We start from the raw sequence: 15418 nt of genomic DNA, 5'->3' as shown, positions 1-15418 counted from the left end.
CCCCCCCCCCCCCAAAAAAAAAAAGAACATGGTACCAATGAAAACAGAATTCAATCATAAATACTACTGATGTACCTATTGCTTGTGCATGCTCTTAAATGCAGAATCCAACTAGCTGATGTTGTTATACAAAGCCCAAACTGGAGGGGGTGGTGCCATGAAGGATATGAATGCTTTCCTCCTCCTGGCTCCTTGTCCATCTGACTACCAGTCTGGAGTGTTTGCATCTTGTGCTGAGTCAAGCACAGAGTGGGAATTCTGCAGGGAATTCTGCCCACACCATCCTGTGTTCCATCAGTCACACTGTGTGAGCTGACAAAGGCTGCCTTGGTTGCAATGCTGATGTTCCCCAGACTGTTGGGCCTGGAGAACAATAATATCCATGTCAACTGCACCCTATCTGGGACAGCTCTGGATTTTATGGACTCCATGACAACCATGGAACTGACCCAATGTACCCTCAGCCCAACACATGTAGAAGGACACCCTCTAGCTTTGTTTTCTTCAGCCTGTCAAGGGGATAGTGATCTGAAGTTGGGAGGCTTTGAATGGCCCCTTTCTCAGATCACTGCCTGCTTAGACTTAAGCTAATGGTAACTTTTCCTCTCTATAAGGCCAGGGGCCTATTAAGATGCTCCATACTTGGATGCTCATGGATCTGGAAGTTCCGGAGGGGCCTTGAAGGTTTTCTGGCTGATATGGCTTGAGCTCCTGTCAAATTTCTGGTTGAGTTCTGGAACAGAAGATGATCCAGGATGTTGACACAATTGCTCCTGAAGCCCTCTCTGCAGTACACTTTATATGGCCCTTTGGTACATGGCAGCTTGAACACAAGATGGCTTGGATGCAGATGGAAAATGCAATTGAGCCCTAGTATGTTCCTATGGTTAGGCATATTTACTGGCAGTAACAGTGGCAAAGAAATAACATCTCACTGCCTCTCAATCTTCTCTTTGCTGCCCAGAGATGCTTTTTAGTGTGGTCTGGGACTCATTACTTGCTAACCCTAAGAGCACTGTAGACTAGTCTAAGGCCCATTACAGTATATGTGCTATAAACTTTCAGGGAAAAAAAATCTCCTGCATCCATTGGGCTTAGACTTCAAAGTTATAGTAGCAGAATCAGGTGAGGTTCCTAAAGGAAAGCTTGGTTAAGTTTTCTTGGATGAGTTAGTACAGCTTATAGATGTTGACAAGTTGTTTGGACAGGGTCACACAACTGCAACCATACAAACCGAAGCTCAATCCAGGAAAGACTGTGATGCTGCTTCTCAGTGGATTCTCTGACTGACTGGAGGGTACTCAACCTGTTCTTGGATGGGGCTGCACTACTCTTGAAGGAGGAGTTTCATGATTTGAGGGTCCTCCTTGAACCATCTTTGTCAACTTGAGATTCAGGTCACTTCAGTGGCATGGAGTGCCTTTTAACTGCTCCATTAAGCCAGCTGCGGGCCCAGCTATGCTCTTGTCCTGATCGGGATTGACTGCTTTCAGTAATCTTTGCACTGGTAATCTCTAAATTAGACTACTACAATACACTTTGTGTAGGACTGCCCATGAAGACTTTTCAGAAGCAGTGGCCTGTACAAAATGAGGTAGCCAGATTAATAAATGAGATTAATAAATGCAATCCACCGAGACACTACATTCAACATTAGAGGCCTTACTGAGTGCCACCTTCAAGGAGGCTTGGGTGGCAAAAACAAGGAAAAAGGTCTTCTCTATGACGAGTTTCCCAATACAGGATTGATCTTAAATCTTAATTATCCATTGACTGGCAGGTTAATACTGCCCTCTATGCTGACTCTCCTAGTTACGCAAGGTGTTTAAATTTGGTTTTTAATTTTTTTGTAGTGAAATGTTATGATGTCATCATTGTTATTTGCATTTGATTGTATTGTAAACTACACAGAGAGCTTTGGCAGTATGGAAATGAAAATAGAAGTACCTTCAAACTAGCTAGTATGTAGCTTTGTAAAGGGACCATATAGCAATTCAACAAATTTTAGATTTAGTTTTACTTTTCATTAATTCATTCAGATACAACCAAACATACATGTGAACGTATCTGAGGTGTACAATAATGGAATGCCAGGGAACAATAGATTGCTTTCTTATGTTATTTTAGCACGTTAAATTCATGGAGGAAATAGCAGTGAGCAGGATGATTTTAAGATTCCTCCTTACCACATCTGCAACAAAGATTAAATATATGCAGGGCTTAACCATTAACAATGAAGCATTGCTGTTCTGTGTCAAATGGAAGCAGTCATACAGAGGGATAAGCTGCCAACATGTCAGAGAATATTATTTTTTCATCTCCAAAATAGCACTGCCTGGTCCTCGGTGTTTCGCGCTGCAGATGTTACAGAAGTGTAACGAAGACTCCTGGAACAAAAAAGAAACAGATCTGTGTTCAAAAACACCCTGTTTAATAACTTCATTAGGGTAACCAAACAATTGCCAAAAAAAATAGAAAGGGCAAGCTTTTGAGATCCTCAGATCTGTTTTTCAAGCAGGTCTTATAAAAGGCAGAGAGAATGGGGAGGGTGAAAAGGTGATGATAGCTTGGTCACATTATCTTCAAATTCAGACTCATCCCAAGGGTTTGTTTTGCAACTCTATAGCATATTTAGCAGCCACTGCATTGAGGCCAAAGAGAGGCACCCAACTATGCCATCCCATGACTGATGTTGCACTAGAGGAAACTGGTTTTTTAACTATGTATCCTACTAAAGTTACATTTGTGCAGGTGTGGTTGTATAAACAGTTGTGCATTATACTGGCTGTACATTATGCTTGCACGAACATAATGGGCAATGGTTGCACAACAGAAAAATCTAGCACTGCTTGAGTTTGTGGAATGGTATTAGATACTGCCCAAATAATAATGTGTATGAAAGTTAGTCTTGTACAAAATAAGATTATTATATTAAAAACAGAACTGTACTAATAATGTAATTTTAATTTTTAATGGAGACTGAAGTATGAAAGATTACTTTAGACCACAGAAATATCAGAATGCCCATTACTGTACCAATAAAGTGTGTACTGTATACAGTAATGACTATACTCATTAGTCCAAGAGCTTGTCCATGACTAGTGGGATTGTTGACTTTTCCTTCGCTTTCTCTGCCTTATTATATTTATCTTGTGATTGATAACCCTCCTTCTTGCTGAAAGTGCCTAACAGACAACAAGAACTGTACTACAATATTATAAACTGTGTTCCAACGAATATATCACTTCTGAAGCTTCCCTCAGCGCAGCAGCAGCCTGCCTTAAGATGGAAACTGTTCTTTGAGAAGCACAGGTCCACTGATCCCTTAGGGAGGTGGAGCTAGTCACACGATTCTTTGGATAGCAACCAGCATGGAAGTCTTTACTTCCATGGAACACATAAAGGCAGCTTTACAGCTGTTAATTTGCTGGAGTCATCTTAAAACATTTATGATTCTGCTGCTAACATGTGGACAATTTTTCACTTGTTACAAAGTTTAACTCTCACAGCATATAGTGTTTATTTATTTATTTACACGTGGAGGAGAAGCAGCAGTACATGAGGCAGAAAATATAACTATGACAGGCCCTTAACTGCCATGGGAGAGGCAGAAAGGGTAACTATTGTGATTCAGGAAAGGCATAAAAAAAGGTCTTTGACTGACTTCTGCAAGATACACTACTTTGTTCTGTTTCAGGGTTAGTAGGGCAAACCTACACATGTCTACTCAGAAGTATGGTCTGAAGACACATGAGGCAAACTTCTGAAGCAAAGCAGGTCTGGGCAGTGCTTGGAAGGCAAACCTCATAGAAACATCTTGGAGCCACTTTGAGTTTCATGAGAGAAGAAATGTGGGATATAAATGCAATGCAATGCAATGCAATGCAATCAATCAAAAGTAAGTTCCACTGAGTTTAGTAAGCCACAATCTGAGGCAAGTGCTTAAAGGATTGTAGCCTAAATATTTTGTGTTCAACTACAAACCAAGTATTTTGCACTTAGTATAGCAATATGCATTCCAAAGATGAAAGTTGGTGCTTTCAGATGGAGGGTTACTAGCACTACAGTTGGAAAGCACCTGGCACATGTACAGTGAATGCCGTGCCTAACGACTCAGAGGAGTTGTTAGCACACGTAAGAGAGAGAGAAGCTCCCAGTGAGAGTCAAATTTAGAGCAAGAAAATTTCTACTTGGTGCCCATAGGACAAATGCCCCTCGCCACCTTACTCTGACGAAGTTTTTGTCCAGCCTGCAGAAATTGCTGAGCAGACTGTGGGACAGCCCGTTGCCATGGAGAATGCCCAGCTGAGGAGAAGACTTCGGCATTTGAGCCAATTAGAAGAGAGACAAAGTCAAAGAAGGAGGGAGAGGAGTTTATTTAACCCTCGTGGGGAGGGGCGTTCATGTAGGGTTAAGAGTGCGTCATAAATCTGAGACAGATCAGAAGGGAGGGGGTAACTGTGTTGCTTAGAACTACCATTAATGGTTCCTGTACTATTCATCGCCTGTGTATCTTTGAAGTTGTTTAGAATAAAAGGCTTTAAACTTTTATTGCCTGTATCTGTGTGAGTAATTAGGAAGAGTGCTCCGGCCTCATGACAGTGAAGTAGTGGGGGTAAAGGTTTGTTTGGATGCTTGCACGTTGGTGCAGAGTAGGGCAGTAGTGGAGAGTGATTCTGCAGTGCTCCTATAGTGAGTAGGCCATTGCTTTGCTGAGCAGAAGAAAACAAAAACAAAAAAGGCAGCTGGCTGGGGCCACATCCAGGGGAGAATATGGGCCAGTGAGGGAGCGACGGATGCAATGGGTAGGAGTGATGCACCCTGGGATTGATTCTGAGCCATGGGTGCGAATGACGTACATGCTGCCATTTAAAGGGAAGAGGGAGAAGCCTGGAAACCATGCATGCAAGAACTCAGGACACAAGGTGAGATTTCATGCTGTGTGGTTACTGCTTAGTGTTTTGTGTGAACACAGCAAGTTTCTTACTAATGGAGGTGATATTTAGAGTTTTGTGTGAACACAGCAAGTTTCTTACTAATGGAGGGGATATTTAGAGTTTTGTGTGAACACAGCAAGTTTCTTACTAATGGAGGTGATATTTAGAAACTGTTGCACTGGAAGGTGGGTGGGATGGAGGTTATATGCAAAGCCTCAATACTGTGGTTTTGAACAACTACAGAGATCCAGGTAAGAACAATTACTATAATTACTATATAATCCTCTATATTCACATGCCCTTCTGAGTAGATGGTAAAAACAATTCATTTTGTCCTTAGGATTTGACAGTTTCTAGATTCTACAGAGATTAAGCTGGTTACTTACTGTGCTAGGTTCAGGAAAACATTCTTTGTGGAACATATGCCTGCAGTGAAACACTGTTATACTGAAAGATTTGGATGCATCTGGCGAGGGAACAGAGTAAAATACAAATTTTAGCAAAATACATGTACTAAAGGCTATGAAGAACACCAAGAGTGAGATGATCCTAGATGAACTTATGTACCTTATTAAACCAGTAGGTGCCCAATGATATTCATGAGAAAGACACATTTGGTTTTCAAAAGTCCTACTTCATTATGGTGACATTATATGGTTCTAGATTGCCCATATTAAAATGTGAATAGTTCTGTGCTGATAGAAATACTGTACAGATCACAGTCTATTTATGGACTGTTGTGGTCCATGAAGGAACTTTATTTAGTATCCTTCCTGCCCAAGTTGGAATTTGAACCCGGGTCTCCCTGGTCCCTGTCCAACACTGGCTTCTCAAATATGACCTCCACATGACTAAAAGTAGCTGCATTTGTAGAAAACCACATCTGAATCTTAATCATACTCACAGCATTTTTACTACATACAGTAAAGTTTGTGTTGCATTAGTTACATACTAAATGGCATTTCTTATTCTCTCTTATGAAGCATCTTCCAAGTCCTAACTGTTCTCTCCTCAGAGTAAGCAAGGAAGAAAGATGATCTATGCTGACTTCTCTTCATATCAAAGCAGACCAGTTTTTCCCTTCCATGAAAGTTGGGTTGGAAGGGAGATGTAGAAAAAGCTCATCCATGCCCACTGGACATGGAATATTGTTGTTTGTGCAACAGTAAATAAGTGCAATAAGTGTCACAGAACCAATTGGTGTTCTTTAAGAATGGAAACAACACTACTGGAACTCAGAACTCCTAAATGTTTTAGGGAAAATACTTAATACTACTGCTACTCTCCAGAATTTCACCTTTGATGCTGCCAGTATCTCCCTGAAGGACAGAAATGAGGGAGGCCATTCTGGAGAGGCCACATTTGGTTTGGGGTCCTAAATTGGGCTGCTGCATCCCCTTGGAATGGAGCAACAGCACTACTAGCAAGTGAAGGCCAGAACAGCTCAGGGATAGGCAATGCATTATCCTTTATATGTTCTGGAGAATAAGTCTCATCAGCCTTTGCTAAAATGGGCATGCATGCATGCATTCATTCATTCTATAGTCTATAATTAAGAGCTGAAGCTCTTGGGGTGGTGTATAGCAGCATTACATGAAATAAAATACAATTTAGAATAAAACAAAAATTAAAAATAATAAGAATGTAAAGCCACATTTAAAACCACATTTAACAACCAAACAATCAGTCGATACTGCTAGGTCTTCTGAAAAACAGTTCATAATATGCCCTCCCAAGTATTATCTGGAGTGGATAAATTTTGTCAAATGCCAAAAAACAAAAGAAAACAAAGCAAAACACAGCCAAGTTGGTGCCAGGTAGGCCTTGCTGGGGAGATCATTCTATAGTTTGGGGGCTACCACAGAGAAGGCCCTTCTTCTGTTGCCAGCAGCCAAGCTTCCGGTGGAGTTAGCATTTGAGGTAAGGCCTCAGATGTGAAGCACAGTGTCCAGGTATTCTGTTTTCCATTCTGGCTGGTAAAGGTATTCCATGAGGTACTGTTGACCCAAACCATGTAGGACTTTATAAGTTAAACCCAGTACCTTGAATTGGACTTGGAAGTGTATAAGCAGCAAGCACGCCAGGATGGGAGTATAAGTTTGGACTATCTGGTCCCAGTTATTAGTCTGGCTGCTGCAATTTGCTCAAGCTGCAGCTACCAAAGTTTCCTCACGGGCAGCCCCTTCTAGAGTACATTGCTTAGCGATTACCAGAGTGTAATCCCCTGTCTACATGAGGGGCATAGCTGATCAGATAATATAGGAAGATCATAGTATAAAACATCTGGAGGATACTGTTTTTTTTTCTTTTTAAAAACTCACTTCTACACTTGATTATAAGCTAATTACAAATTACTCAGTGAATAGCATTGTCATACTGGATTCATATGATATTACTGAACTGATGGTTTTGTTACAAGGGAATCTATTTGATGTTCTTCATAAGAACATGTTATCAAAATTCAGTATGCTGTTCTGATTTATTTAAAAAGTGTTTATTGGGAATAGATTCAGGCTACTGCCTACATCTGTTCTCTGAAGTATGCACAAGTTTTGGCCATAAAATGCCCTACCTGTAGGCAGTATAGGGGCAAGGCATGTTTCACAGATATTCTCATCTGTAAGAAAAAGGAACAGTTAAAGTTGATGGTTAAATTGTTCAAATCACCCTTTCCCAGCCTGGTTTCCTGCAGAAACTGGTCTAGACAGTTTTGCTATCAGACAGAAGCCCTCTGAATACAGTCTTTGATACAAGGGACAGCTCCTGCACAGCAAAAGACATTAACAGGCGTTTCTTAGAGAAATAAACACCTATTGTAGGGATGGGGAGCATGTGCCTGGACTGTAATTCCCATCATCCTTTACTATTGGCTAGACTGGTGGGAGTTGTAGTCCAATATCCAGAAGGCCAGATGTACTTTATCCCTGACTTATTCAATAAATGTAAAATTCCCCATATAAATTATTCTACAGGATAAATTATCCAAAAGAGGAAACATCTGCATTAGGGCATTTTTCTAATAAGGTTCATTTTCCCCTCAAAAAGAAGTTCAGCGTCTGAGAAAGATACCAGACTGCATCCAACATTATGATTATCAATTTCATTTCTCTACCATCTCATAGCTGAAGCTGCCTGGGTGGTTTACAACAATTCAGACTACATAGAATGCCTTGGGCTTTTACAAGAAAGTAACAATAATACCTAGAGAAGATACACATAAATACTGGGACTTCAGTTCTGCAGTTACATATGTTAAAATTCTATATGACAGTGAAATAAAATAAACAGTTGTGGGCAGGTTTGGGTAATTTCCAAAGATGTATTGAAAATACCATCCACAAGGACTCCTCTCATTTGTGTCCGGTGCATCTTTTTCAACAAGGACAGTGAATCAGCAACAAGAATCTTCTTGCACCCCTCTCGAAGCAAAATCTAAGGCACAGAAAAAAGTACCTGTAACAATATTCAACTGGTTTTCACTTCCAATTTATACAGAAGCTGAAATTACATATTTTACATTATCCTCCCCCACCCCGGTCCATTTCCTTTTCAGTAAAGCTGTCTCACAATTACTTGCTCGAAATTAAAAACGTATTAATTAAAATGACACATTTGTAATTGTAAAAGCCCTTAAAATAGACATGAAGCCTCCACCAAGACCTCTGAACTCTTTATATGTTTTCACATGTTATTCTTGATCACAATATTTAAAAGCAATCCCTTCTGCACTCATGTTATTATTGCAAATAACTTTCTTATTACTCAGATGCCATATAGAAGAGTGATAACTTGGACCAAGTAGAAATAATCCAGAAATAAACTATTGCTAATCTGACATTATAATCACAGAAATAATAAAGTCTTCCAAAAAGCAGGGCTTCTCAATCAATCATATCAAACTGGTTATTTTCTAATTGATTAATCAATTACATTTAAAACAACTGTGTACTTGCTGAGACAGATTTTTGCATTTTTTAAAAAAGTTCTTACTTTATTCACCAACGAAAAAATCTTGATTATTGGGTGGTTTAAAAGTACTGCAAATAATAAATACAAAAATGTTCTTATTCTGTAAGCCACCTTGTAAAGGAGGGGTCCTCAGACTTTTTCAACAGGGGGCCAGTTGAAAGGTGCTGGCAGCACGCGCGGGCCAGTTAGGTGGTGTGGGGGTGGGGGGGTGCGCATGCACACAGTGAGGCAACGCGAGGCGGGGGCAGGCACACACGAGGGGAGGCAAGGCAATGCGGAGGTGGAGGTGGGGGCGTGCATGTGAGGCAGCTGCTTGCTTGCCTGGAGATCATTTTCTCTGAGCGAGTCCAAAACGATCTCCGCACGAGCAAGCCGTCACCTCCCCGCGTGCATGCAGCGAGGCAGGCGGCGGGCATGGTGAGTCCAAAACCTCTCAGGCGGGCTGGATAAATGGGCTGGTGGGTTGGATCCGGCCCAAAGGCCGTAGTTTGAGAACCCATGTTATAAAGACTTGTCCCTAAAAGACAGAACAATTTATTAAAATTCAGAAATGATGCTGTTTTGAGATACTGAACAAGTACGAGATAACCTACCGTTTAACAACAACCTCATTTTTAGAATGAAATATCGTATATAATATGCTTTCTAAAATTCCCTAAATACGTAATAGCTTTAAAAATATGTATGCTTTTCTCTCAGCCTCACTGATTAAACAGATAAGGCTTTTAACAGATTTAGTCTCTATCTGTCTATTGAAAAATAAGTGCCACTGAGTTCACTGGGACTTACTGCAACTTGGGACTTGTAGTATTACCAACAATGCAAATATGACAGGTAGTCACCCCAACAAGGAGATCTGGAAGTGCATATTTCTTCATATAGAACTCTTACATTGTGGCCTAGTTGATACCCCTATTAGTTCTGAGAGAACATATGTTCATGACTATAGAAAAGATAATTATGAATCAGTTTCCTTAATTTGAATAAGCCGGATGGCCACTTTGGGTTGCAAATTTGCTGCTTCTGTATCTACCATAGATTGATCGATATCACAGTGTGATTTCATTTTAGACAATGAAACTGTATTGGAAGTATTTATGGCATAACAAAGTATATATTTATACCTCTGCTTATCCACATATACATACACAGTGCACACATTGTAAATCATTATTAATTCAAAAGCTTCAGGATTTTATTTTTGAGCATTCCTGGCTGTTTTAATTTTTTTTTCCTGGTAAGAGAATCTTCATAAACTACCTCAGTACAATGAGAATAAATCTAATATAAAATACAAAGTTCAAGAGTGAGGAGAAAACTCTTCTATAACATTTTAGCTGAAATGAGTAATGAACAGAAATAAGTGGCAAACTGTATCATGTTTTTAAAAGTAGTCTACTTAACTCACATCTGAAGTTTTTATTCACTCTGGATATCTAAAATAATAAATTGCTTTTTAATCAATCTGAAAAGGGTGTCTAATTTTAAAAATGCTGCAATGGCTAGAAGAGTTTGACTTGGAAAGCAAATTGAACTCAATGATTGTGGATGGACAGAATACAAAACTTAGCTGTTGTTTCCTTTCATCCTGTTGACTGCAATGAGTTTTCAAATTTTAGGTTAATTCATTTAAAGTTAACTACAGTTCAGCATATCATTCAAATCCTAAACTCCAGTTTATCTTGGCTGTTTTTTGTGTGTGTGTTTAGTTGCAAAGTTGTGCCTGACCCATCATGACCCCATGGACAACATTCCTCCAGGCTCTCCTGTCCTATGGCTATGGTTACAGAAAACAAACCAGCTCATAATTGGCTTGTCACCACTAACCATAACCAAACTGCAGTTTATCTGGAATGGGACATCAGCAAAAGCTTGAATCAAACGAAAGGAAACAAAAGTCTCATTATGGCTGCACCAGAGGTGGTGAGGTGCAAGCTTGTGAAGAGGCTAGACCTTTTCTCTTAATGCTAAATCTTTACACTAAGCACTAATCTGAACAAGCATATTCTGTTGAATCAGAATATTGCGAATTTTAAAATGGCTCTCGCCCCCTCAATTCATATTGCTGTAAAGATTTACACCAATACTTCTTGATAACTTATTCTGGAAGACTGCTAAATATTTTAGAAATTATACCTAAAATGTGTGTGGATGTTAGCAAAACCCATCCTGGAATTTGTTTTAAAATTACTATCTTTGTGACTAAAATTAGTGGGATTCTATTCACATTTGCAAGAAGGAATGTATGAGGCTGCAATCCTATACAAGGGCATAAGCTACATGGAATGGAGTGGGACTTATTTCTGAGTAAATATGCTTAGTACATCACTGTCAATGAAAGAAAACACTAATATATAGAAATGCATATGCTATAAATAATACAGAGGTATGAAATAGCTTAACAAGAACAACACCACCCAAACTTATTACATACTAAGCCTTTGTCAGGAAATAGTATTATCACTCCAAAGTCTAGGCTAGTGCAATTGCAACATCAGCAAGGAAAGTGCATCAGTCTTAATTTTCCTTCCAGAGATGAATACATACGAATACACAGAAAACAATGGGAAATGATGGGATAAATTTAAATGAATAAAAATGCTTGAGTTAATAGGGTAACTTTCTGCTAATCCTCCTCAAATGTGAGATTTAGGGTGGAACTAAACCTGATGACCAATATAGAAAACAGGCCTCTGTGTTAGTCATTTGGTCTGGTTCTGCTCCAGAGGACATACAACTCTGTAGTGTGAAATGCAGCAGAGTTAAGTTCTGCTCAATATACAGTAGGATTGTTTACCCTAACAAATGCACCATGGAAGTTGTTGTCGGGTTTAATTGATCTGGAAGAGATCAATTAAAAATTAGGTAAATGGAAGTTCTATATTTCATAAGCCTCCAGAGTCAAGATGTTTCACTTAGTTTGGGTTATTCTTGATTGCAAAGGGCAAATACCATCGGACAGGATTACCAGAAACAGACAAGTCCAGATTTCATGGAGTTTGTGTTTCAAATGTTCGTGCTGTGTGGTTCATACGTATGTTTTTACCAACTGAACTGCAATAACTGCTTTGATGCATTTGTCCACTGCATTCTTTCGGAGTTGCTGGGAGTACCCTTTTGATATTCTGTGCAATACACATCTATTAAGAACAGTGGCAGTTTTGCCCTTGATTCCAACAGCACATGGACCATGGCCTTTATCAGTGCACTCGCTCTAAGGGGTAAGCATGGCAGAGAAGTTTTACTGGCTGCTATTCCCTGGAAGCCAAGCATCGAACACTTGGCTCTGACACTGCCAAAACGATGTCAAACATCTGAATGAGCAAAGGAATAAAACACTCGCAACCCTGCTCCCCACAAAAACAATGCCACGGAACTAGCACTGCCATAGGCATTCTCATGGGCTAAACAGGTTAGAGTGCGCCCCCTAGTGACAAGTTAGCTTAGCCAACTTTCACAAACCTATTTTAAACAGTTGTTGGTTGTTTGTAATTTGGTATACTGGCAGTCCTTGTGGTTGTTGAGTGACCCTGGAGAATCAGATCGCTAAAATAACCAAATTGGTATTTTTTGCTGATCGAAGAGAAGCTGCAAGGCACTAAGTATTTTGGACTGAGCACACAAAAAGTAACTCCTGCTCCCCTTGTGAACTATGAATTATCTGTTTCTCAACCGAATCAGTAGGGCTTAATCTAAAAAGCTTTGCCCTTTACCATTGGAATAGCTATTTAATTTCAATAGATTTCTTGCACTTAATCTTCAGAAAGTGTCCCAATCTTCAGATAGCTCTAATTCTAGATAGGGGATGCATGGTTTCTGTACTCCCAATTCATGTCAGCCTGTATGGGTCCCAGTCCAATCTTCATGTCTGAGAGTGACAGGATCAGGGGGATTGTGGTAAGACGTTCCCAAAACCTAAACCTGTTTTTGTGTATTCTCCAGCCCAGGGTTCTCTATGATAGATGCTGGAGCTAGGGGAATTTAACCAAGGAAGAGCAAAAGCTTTAAGGTGGTGCAGGTCGAAGAGTAGCAAGCAGAAGTTACTGCTCTGTTGGCCAGGACAAGGCTACATTCCTAGAACTCATGCCAGGCTTAGTCATAGTGAAGGTTTCATACTGAGGGGGTACGCTTACTTCTTGAAGTGCGTCATAATTTCAGTGCACACAGAGGGCTTAGGTCATGGCCCCTTAGCCGCACAGGTTCCTGGTTCACCTGTCACAGAATTTGCGGAAGGCCAGTTTGCTTCTCACTGGATATTGCTGGTCTCCCAGGCTTACCATGGGAATATTTCTCTCTACCTGGCTGTGTACTGTAAGCAGCTACCTAGACACTAAGGCCTATCTCAGTGACCCTTGAAGAACACATGCTGGGTAAAGATAAATGGGCCAGCTCATCACACTTTCTTTTTCTACCACTGATCAATGCCAAGTGGTCCAGAATTTCCAGTGATTTTGGGCAAAGTGCTCTCAGTGGGGATCCATGACAGAAGGAGACTCCCAGGGACAGCAGTTTATTGGGAACCTAGAGATATGGTTGGCTGGCATGGATAGGAGCACCAGGCTCACACGACACCACAGCCATTGACATTTCCCCACAATGCAGTGCCTGCAGTGCATTTGTCAAAGGAATCGAATTGTGGGAAATACGTGAAACATCAATATCCCTATTCTTTAGTCATGCTGGCTTAGTGTTCCTTTCAATTTCAGGCATTGCATTGTGTGGAAATTAAAATGGCTTCCACAAGGGTAAGTCCAGCTGCTTGAGCCTAGCACTCCTGCCAGCTCCAGGCTCCTTTAAATGAGAGGAAGGGGCTCAGAAGCTCAGCAACAGAAATAGAGGGTTCTCCTAGGGTCTCAAGTTAAGTATTTGCCTTTGTGCTTTCTTTATTACTTCATTATTCTAATTTGTGTGCAATTTTCCAGAGGTATCAAAGCAGTAAACAAAAAATGTTTGTGTTGGGTCTGGCTATATCTGCAGTGCTGTTCAATAAAAAAAATATATTTTGAAGGTGATTGAGAAGCAATTTTTTCAGCACTATTCTTCAGCTCTAAGAGCTAGAGTCATTCACAAGGGTTCCTGGGGTGTTTCTGAATTATGGTTTTATTGTGCAATCACCCTGGCTCGTTCACAGGACATTATGGGGGGGGGGTGTCCAGATGTCATCAACTTCTATTTGCATCCATCCCACATTTCTCCACTATTTCTTGTTAAGAAGGGGAATGCAGAGTGGATGATAATGTCTTTTGAATGGTAGCATTTAGGAGCCACTCATGTGGGAGCTTCCCCAGACTCACTGAAGTTCTGAACGCATTCAGGCCTCATAAATGCGACTAAGTATCCTACTGTTGTGTTTGCTGCTAAAGGTTACCTTTCTTTAGATGTGCTTGGGGTCACTTTGCATTTGAGTGTTTCTTAGATGATTTCTCCCCGATCCTTGTTTATACCTGAGAAATCATTACATGAAAGCCAGGGGGAGGGTGGCAGTGGTGAGGTGGAGGGTGGTGCAGCTAATGGAAAGTGGAGCCAAGTTGTCCCTGCACTTGGAGCCAAAGCAGAAGCATTGCACAGAAACAGGAACCTGAAGCAAATGAACTTTGAGAACATCCCTGCCGTGACGACGGCGGTGGGGAGTAAGAGATGCACACAACAACACACAAGCGGTCTTTTGAATCCATGGTAGTGAGCACAGAAAGGGAAAACGGAGCCCTTTTTCTGCTGCAGCAGAACCAGTATCACTTACTAGCACACGCTCAGTGAGACACATACACACAGAGTATGTAAGTAATTGATGCACATGTGTGTGCATGTGCGGTGGTGGATATTTCTTAACAACCTGGAAAACCATAAGTGTTTATTCATCTGTGAATACCTGTGCCCAGACTCTGCAGCTCCCTGACAATGCAGTCTTCCTTTCTGATGCCTTCCTGCTGGCAAGCAAGGGCACATGCAGGTCTTCGGCATATAAGCAGGTCCGATGCTGACTTTTTTGGAATGGCTGCTGTTTATTTCTGGGATAATTGGGTTTTAATTGTGTTTCCAATTGACCTTTTTCTCATGGGGGTTTACATGTTATTTCATATTTTGCTTTAATGTGGTTTTTATTGTTAGCTGCTTGAGTGCCAATCTTTGGCAGGATATATATTAAACAATTACACAAATTGATACTTGTGGAGGCTTTTTTGAGCCTGGGTTAGTTCAATAGCACATAACTGAAGACTTTATGTTTAGAATTGATAAGAATAGTCATAGAGCATTAGTGGCATTTTCCATAAAGCTGTATTTTGTGTATTAATATAGTTTTAAATTACAGACCTATGGAAAACATACCACATACCACAAATGTTATTTTAAAATAACAACAATTAAATAGAATCTTAACTTCAATATGTATGATTTTAACTGCTCTGTTCTGAACAGAATGGAAGCTTACTAAAATGAACCATTAACTAAAAGAGACGTTTGGGGGAAAGAAAATGGTGTGAACAGTAGATGCTAAATTGAAGGTAAATGCA

At 40.4% G+C, this 15418-nt stretch overlaps 1 protein-coding gene across 4 annotated transcripts in view; it reads right to left on the bottom strand.

The window, feature by feature from the left end:
- Window positions 1-2002: 2002 nt before the first annotated feature.
- VPS41 (VPS41 subunit of HOPS complex) overlaps window positions 2003-15418 on the bottom strand; it is a 131162-nt gene continuing 117746 nt past the window's right edge. For 3 of the 4 annotated variants that reach the window (XM_044454333.1, XM_044454326.1, XM_044454316.1), the window contains 4 exons: window positions 8270-8369; window positions 7510-7554; window positions 5324-5403; window positions 2003-2387 (listed from right to left, as the gene is read on the bottom strand). In XM_044454333.1, the coding sequence (XP_044310268.1) occupies window positions 2307-2387; window positions 5324-5403; window positions 7510-7554; window positions 8270-8369 (306 nt within the window). In that variant the 3' untranslated portion in view covers window positions 2003-2306. Of the gene's footprint in view, window positions 2388-5323; window positions 5404-7509; window positions 7555-8269; window positions 8370-15418 lie in introns of those variants that run through there. The other variant, XR_006417027.1, reaches the window with a different exon arrangement.

Source organism: Varanus komodoensis, unplaced genomic scaffold (assembly GCF_004798865.1).
Source record: "Varanus komodoensis strain SLA01 unplaced genomic scaffold, ASM479886v1 scaffold10, whole genome shotgun sequence".
Classification (NCBI taxonomy): Eukaryota; Metazoa; Chordata; class Lepidosauria; order Squamata; family Varanidae; genus Varanus; species Varanus komodoensis.
The sequence above is the reverse complement of the archived record's forward strand: the minus strand, read 5'-3'. Positions and strand labels throughout refer to the sequence as shown.